The sequence below is a fragment of the Mytilus californianus genome, unplaced genomic scaffold, assembly GCF_021869535.1.
Source record: "Mytilus californianus isolate M0D057914Y unplaced genomic scaffold, xbMytCali1.0.p SCAF_3, whole genome shotgun sequence".
Taxonomy (NCBI): domain Eukaryota; kingdom Metazoa; phylum Mollusca; class Bivalvia; order Mytilida; family Mytilidae; genus Mytilus; species Mytilus californianus.
Genome location: NW_026262679.1, coordinates 112,505,674 through 112,513,677, shown reverse-complemented (window position 1 = coordinate 112,513,677; position 8,004 = coordinate 112,505,674). Strand labels below are relative to the sequence as shown.

General features: G+C 31.1%; 1 protein-coding gene across 1 annotated transcript in view; it reads left to right on the top strand.

The window, feature by feature from the left end:
* Nucleotides 1-165: 165 nt before the first annotated feature.
* LOC127735838 (protein FRA10AC1-like) overlaps nucleotides 166-8,004 on the top strand; it is a 28,499-nt gene continuing 20,660 nt past the window's right edge. Inside the window, exons 1-5 of the mRNA XM_052246226.1 lie at nucleotides 166-261; nucleotides 6,056-6,117; nucleotides 6,328-6,414; nucleotides 7,089-7,134; nucleotides 7,428-7,504. Of these exons, the coding sequence (XP_052102186.1) occupies nucleotides 235-261; nucleotides 6,056-6,117; nucleotides 6,328-6,414; nucleotides 7,089-7,134; nucleotides 7,428-7,504 (299 nt within the window). The 5' untranslated portion in view covers nucleotides 166-234. The remainder of the gene's footprint in view (nucleotides 262-6,055; nucleotides 6,118-6,327; nucleotides 6,415-7,088; nucleotides 7,135-7,427; nucleotides 7,505-8,004) is intronic.

Sequence of the window (8,004 nt, the reverse complement as noted above, 5' to 3'; positions counted from 1 at the left end):
ATGAACAATTTGATTTTGTTTGTAAATCATTTCTTTGTTTGCTTCTTCAAAAAAAGTATTTGAAAATATATGACCCCAAGCACAGGAAAAAAAAATAGACATATTTATATAAACATTTTATTTCTGACACAAATATCCCTATTTAAAATTAAGATGGTCCATAGCATATCCTGTTAAGTGATATTATGATTTTGCTTAGGATTGAAATATATCCCTTCTGTATTATAAGTCGTAATGGCAGAATCTTTTGATCTTGCAAGGGTAAACCTTAGTTAGGGCTTTTTGAATAGCAAACAGTATAGAGGACAACTATTTTTTTTTTATAAATAATATGAATTGAAAATAAGAAGATAATTTGGTATAATTGTCAATGAGACATTTACTCTCCACAGGAGTCCAAATGAGTAGAAGTTAACAACTATAGGTCACCGTACGGCCTTCAATAGTGAGTTAAACCCATACTGCATAGTAAGCTATAAAAGGCCAAGAAATGACAAATGTAAAACAATTCAAACGAAAAGACTAATGGCCTGATTTATGTACAAAACAATAAGCGAAAAACAAATATAATGCTGTAAATTCAGAAATTATTGCGTGCATTTATTATTGCCATATTAAAAAAAATGGACAAAAATTCGAGATTAATTATTGTGATTTTCGGAAAATCTTCATACATACAGATATATGTATCAGATATCAAAATGCAAGTTTTTATTATTGCAATACTCAACCATTCGCAATATTCGTATTAATAAAAACCTTGCAATAATTTCTGAATTTACAGTATCCAGCAACAAATGATAACCACTGAATTACAGGCTTTTGACTTGGAAGAGGCACATACAGAATGTGGTGGGGTTAAACATGTTTGCTGGTGCAAAACCCTCCCCCTTACCTGTACAAAGTACAAAATAAGAACAAACTATAAAAGTCAGTTGAAAAGGGCTTAACTCATACGATCTATACAAAGCAGAAAAACAACCAACAAAAACACAGACCTGATGTGGTAGGGTATTTAAACATTCCCAACAACAGCAAAAGACCCCAAGTACAGATCTGAGAGCACTCACAGTTACTGGTAGCTAGTTGAGCAGGATTACCTGTGAAAGAGGACTAAGTCCATTTGTAAACAACTATTTGAATACTGATTTTTTTATACGACTGCACAAAATTTTTGCGATCATATATTGGTATGACGTTGGCGTCGTCCTCGTCCGAATACACATTGGTTTTCGCACAATAACTTTAGTTTAGGTGAATGGATCTCTATGAAATTTTACCATAACGTTCAATACCACAAAAGGAAGGTTGGGATTGATTTTGGGGGTTATGGTACCAACAGTTAAGGAATAAGGGGCCAAAAAAGGGACCAAATAAGCATTTTTCTAGTTTCCAGACACTAACTTGTGGAACGGTGTATGAATCTCTCTGAAATTATACCACCAGTTTCCATACCACAAAGGGATGGTTAGGATTGACTTTGGGGGTTATGGCTTAAACCGTTTAGGAATTAGGGGCAAAAAAGGGGGGAAAACAAGGGTTTCCTGGTTAATGGACAATTTAAAAGCAGTGTAAGGGACGTAATCCAAATACATTTATTTAAAGTATTAAAAAAAATTTTGGATTACCTCCCTTACATTGCTGTTAAATTATGTATACAGCTGTTGTATTGTCTTGAGGTGATTAGCTGTCAATTAATTTTTAGAAGTTACTATTAAAGGAATATTAATTTTAGCCATGATTATGTATGTCATTTTCTATTTTAAGACTTTTATAATGTATTTAAATTGGTAATTATGGTTGCAAACTCCATTGGAAATTTGAATTGAGATTATGACCATATCTTGAGGGAAAGAATTTTTTTTGGAAAAAAGGGGGGGGGGGGGGGCAGGTGAAAAAAAAAATTGTGGAGGGGGGGGGGTAAAAAAGAAATTTGGTTGGGGGGGGGGGGGGGGGGGGTAATTTTCAGATTTCAGAAATTAAAAAGAAAATTTCTTCAAATATTTTTTTTGCAAAATAAAGGGGGGGGGGGGGGGGTCAATACACAACAGCATGGTGTATTGCACAATAGCAAAAAATTGAATATAAATTCAAATCATATAACCAATTCTAAGTTCTTTGACTTGTTACTCTGTGTCAGAAACCTATTATGTGTCAAATATTTAATTACAATCCAAATTCAGACCTGTATCAAGCGCGAATATTTGTGTCCATTTTTGCCCCAACTGTTCAGGGTTGGTCCTCTGCGGTCGTATCCAGCTGCACTTTGCGAAGCATTTTATTCAAAATTAAAACTACACGGAAATGATTTTGAATCTTATTACTAAGGCCACCATTTCTTTATTCATTTGAAAAAGTATGACATTTAAAACAAAACAAAAATCATGATGATTTAAAACAACCAATTTAGGCAATTAGTTTTGAGATAACTTACACAATTGATTTCACGACTGGGGCAGAACAATAAACAAGTTTTTTACAAATTGCAAAAAAAAAAAGAGACAGAAGATACCAACGGGATATTCACACTATAAGTGGAAGACAAACTGACAACACCATTGCAAAAAACGATAAACAACATTCTACAAAGTACAATATAGACTAAGCAACATGAATATTCCAATAAAATGCTCCGCTGGGTGCAGCTTGATACGACCGCAGAGGTCGAACCCTGAACAGTTGGGGCAAGTATGGACACAACATTCAAGCTTGATACAGCTTTGAATTTGGATTGTGATTAAATATTTGACACAGCATAGGTTTCTGACACAGAATGATTGTGGTCTAAGAACTTAAAATTTTTTAATTTACCTATTATGGTCCAATATCCAAAATCTAAATACATGGTTAGATTCAGCATATCAAAGAATCCAAAGAATTCAATTTTTGATGAAATCAAACAAAGTTTAATTTTGACCCTTTTGACCTCAATGTGGACCAATTTGATAACGGGGCCCAAAAATCAAAATACATGGTTAGATTCAGCATATCAAAGAACCCCATATATTCAATTTTTGTTGAAATCAAACAAAGTTTAATTTTGGACCCCAACTTGGACCAACTTGAAAACTGGACCCATAATCAAAAATCTAAACACATGTTTAGATTCAGCATATTGAAGAACCCCAAGAATTCAATTTTTGTTAAAATCAAACTAAGTTAAATTTTGGACCCTTTGGACCTTAATGTAGACAAATTTAAAAAACGGGACCCAAAATTAAAAATCTAAATACACGGTTAGATTTGGCATATCAAAGAACCCCAATAATTCAATTTTTGATGAAATAAAACAAAGTTTAATTTTGGACCCTTTTGACCTCAATATGAACCAATTTGATAGCGGGGCCCACAAATAAAAAATCTAAATACATGGTTAGATTTAACATATCAAAAAAACCCCATATATTAAATTTTTGTTGAAATCAAACAAAGTTTAATTTTGGACCCCAATTTGGACCAACTTGAAAACTGGGCCCACATCAAAAATCTAAATACATGTTTAGATTCAGCATATCAAAGAACCCCATATATTCAATTTTTGTTAAAATCAAACTAAGTTTAATTTTGGACCCTTTGGATCTTAATGTAGACCAATTTGAAAACTGGACCCAAAATTAAAAATCTAAGTACACGGTTAGATTTGGCATATCAAAGAACCCCAATAATTCAATTTTTGATGAAATAAAACAAAGTTTAATTTTGGACCCTTTTGACCTTAATATGAACCAATTTGATAGCAGGGCCCACAAATAAAAAATCTAAATACATGGTTAGATTCAGCATATCAAAGAACCCCAAGAATTCAATTTTTGTTTAAATCAAACAAAGTTTAATTTTGGACCCCAATTTGGACCAACTTGAAAACTGGGCCCAAAATCAAAAATCTAAATACATGTTTAGATTCAGCATATCAAAGAACCCCATATATTCAATTTTTGTTAAAATCAAACTTAGTTTAATTTTAGACCCTTTGGACCTCAATGTGGACCAATTTGATAACGGAGCCCAAAAATCAAAATACATGGTTAGATTCAGCATATCAAAGAACCCCATATATTCAATTTTTGTTCAAATCAAACAAAGTTTAATTTTGGACCCCAACTTGGACCAACTTGAAAACTGGACCCATAATTAAAAATCTAAACACATGTTTAGATTCAGCATATCAAAAAACCCCAAGAATTCAATTTTTGTTGAAATCAAACAAAGTTTAATTTTGGACCCCAACTTGGACCAACTTGAAAACTGGACCCATAATCAAAAATCTAAACACATGTTTAGATTCAGCATATCAAAGAACCCCAAGAATTCAATTTTTGTTAAAATCAAACTAAGTTTAATTTTGGAGCCTTTGGTCCTTAATGTAGACCAATTTAAAAAACGGGACCCAAAATTAAAAATCTAAATACACGGTTAGATTTGGCATATCAAAGAACCCCAATAATTCAATTTTTGATGAAATAAAACAAAGTTTAATTTTGGACCCTTTTGACCTCAATATGAACAAATTTGATAGTGGGGCCCATAAATAAAAAATCTAAATACATGGTTAGATTCAGCATATCAAAGAACCCCATATATTCAATTTTTGTTGCAATCAAACAAAGTTTAATTTTGGACCCCAATTTGGACCAACTTGAAAACTGGGCCCAAAATCAAAAATCTAAATACATGTTTGGATTCAGCATATCAAAGAACCCCATATATTCAATTTTTGTTAAAATCAAACTAAGTTTAATTTTGGACCCTTTGGACCTTAATGTAGACCAATTTGAAAACTGGACCCAAAATTAAAAATCTAAATACACGGTCAGATTTGGCATAACAAATAAATAAATGTGGTCAAAGATTTTACAAATCTAATGCGCCATACTGTGCAATTAAAGATTACTTCTTGAAATTTTTCAATATTTGAAATATGAAAAAAAAAAATATTTGAAGAATAATTCTTTTTAATTTCTGAAATCTGAAATGAGAAAAAATTTACCCCCCACAATTTCTTTTTACCCCCCCCCCCCCCCTCAATTCTTTCCCTCAAGATATGGTCATAATCTCAATTCAAATTTCCAATGGAATTTGCAACCATAAGTACCCATTTAAATTTACCATATTTATTTTATAATAGAATTTAAAATATGGTGTCAAATCTTTCATATGGATTTTTTTGTAAAAAAAAAAAAGATGCAACATTTGCAGATATTTTTACTGGTCTTCCTTTATAAATATGCATTTCTTTAAACATAATTTAAAAGCAGTGTAAGGGAAGTAATCAAAGTGTTGTATGTGGATTACCTCCCTTACACTGTTTTAAATTGTCTAAATTGTTCATTAACCATTACTTTATACATAGTTTAAAAGCAGTGTAAGGGAGGTAATTCAAATGATGTATTTGATTTATCTCCCTTACACTGCTTTAAATTATGTTTTGTACTAAAGTATTTGTCCATATAAAAATGCTTGTTTTTTGCCCCTTTTATGGCCCCTAATTCCTAAAATTTTGAGGCAATTACCCCAAAAATCAATCCCAGCATTCCCTTTGTGATATGGAACCTTGTGGTACAATGTCAGAGAGATCCATACACTAACACACAAGTTATGTCTGGAAGTTACAAAAATGCTTATTTTTGGCCCCTTTTTGGCCCCTAATTCCTTAACTGTGGGTACCATAACCCCCAAAATCAATCCCCACCTTCCTTTTGTGGTATTGAACCTTATGTTAAAATTTCATAGAGATCCATTCACTTAAACTAAAGTTAGAGTGCGAAAACCGGTGTGTCTTCGGACGCCGACGCCGGACGACCACAACGACAACGACGACAACGACACCAACGTCATACCAATATATGATTGCAAAAATTTTTTTGCGGTCGTATAAAAACCGAGGATGATCTCAGGTGCTAAGGAAGGGTAAGCAGATCCTTCTCCACATGTGGCACCAATCATGATGCTTATGTAAGTACAAATTTAAAGTTAAGTCTCATTCTTTGATGTCACTTTTGAGGAAAAATTGTTATATTCTAGAATAACTAATTTTTTCTTATTTTTACTATTGTAGATACACCAAGGAGGTGGTCTTGATTCAGAATTTGAATATGACTCAGAAGCAGACAGGAAAAGGTAACTATTGTCTAGTTTTCAGTTTCCCTGTTTTTAACTGGGTGATGACATGTTAATATCATTATGTAATGAATGGTGTTTGTCTTGACTTCAAAGATGAGATGTTATTAGCTTATTACGAGATTTTTAACCAATTTAAAATTATAAAATTAGTGTTGGAAAAAATGGCATTCAGTGAGCAGTCAGGGACAGATTTTATTTTATTTTTAGAGAGAAGAGGAATGATTTGGTGCCATCAAAAAAGAAAACATCAGAAAAAATAACAAACAAAAGACATGTTGAAGAAGAATACAGCAAGTATGTTGAAAGAATTAATTAAAGGAATCCAAAGAGTAACAAAAAAAATAAAAAACGGAAAACAATGAATTTTTCAGGAGCATAGAATGAATGCTGGTTCATTATCTTACAAGTTACTTAGTGCATATTTCCATAATCAGCCTACAGAAATTTTAAGATGGTCTCAAAGCAAAAGTCTCTCGGTAGAATATTTCCATAACCAGCTTACAGCAATTTCAAGATGGTCTCAAAGCAAGTTACAATTTCTACAGAAAAGCTGCTTTCCTTTTTTAAAGATTTAGTACAAAAATGAAATAATAATAAAAAATCATTGGAACTAATATCTTAGTTTCTGGCTGGTAAGTTGTTTAAGATTGAAAAAAAAAAATAGTTAACAACAAATGATTATTTCCCTGAAAATTAAATATAGAGATTTATTCACAATGATAATAATAGCATCATGAAATTATAACTTTTAGAATTTATCTGTTTTACGGGATCACCAATAAACATTTTTTGGTGTCTTAAAATTTGTATTTACAAAATTTCCAAAAAATTAAAGAATAAAAATTTTCTCTCAAGATTGAAGAACTTTATGTGAAATTTGAGATTGGATTTAGATATATGTGCAGATATGATATTCATCAATAAAAAAAAAAATGTTACATCAGTATCTTCATTTTATTTGATTTCAGAGAAGAATGGAAAAACCAAAGATTTCATGTTCTCAGTATGGATGCTGTATCCTTTTTATGTTGATATAGATTGAGGTTAGAAAATTTTTAAAGAAATGTTTGCAGACAACGGATGCAAAGTTATGACATAGCATAGTAAGTAGATTAAAATAGATGGATGAGGAATTGACAAAGGAAGAGTGTTGAGAATCATAGGAAAACTGTTTTGAAATAACATATAAAATATAACATAAATGTTTTTTAATTTTTTTTTCTTGAAATTCCAAATATTTATATTTTAATGTAGATAAAGTTTTGTATATGCAGGAACAATATATACTTTCCTTGACATTGAATCAGTTTGCACGTCATAAGAAGTTTATTAATGACTACATACTTTACTACAGTGGATCAAAGGCAGATTTTAAAAGAGACAGGTAAACATTAATTGTCTTCAAATTCTTTATTTTGCTAACAGATTAAAAAAATTAATAATACAAAAGTAGCTATCTCCTTACTAAAGGAGGTGAGACAACTCTAGTTATTCTTGAACACTTCAAATCTGTCCATTATAATAAAGCCTTATATATCTATATAACAAAAAATATAGTATATAATGATCTAGGCATATTTTATGTAATTTGAGTACTAATTATTTCTGAACAAGTTTTGTGATTGGTGCTACAATGGTGAATGTTCTTGCAATTTTAACTTCAATTTGAACTTTGTCATAACTCATCTTAATCCACGAATTACATTTTTAAACATAACATTGTATGTAATTAGATAAAATTTCCAATAACATTTTGATTTAAACAGTGGTTACATCTTAACTGACTTAAGTATGGTATTTTTCCTTTATCTTACATCTGTACAATTTTTTCTTTGAGTTTTGATTTAATGTCAAATTATCTAGAAGGAACAATAAATATATTTC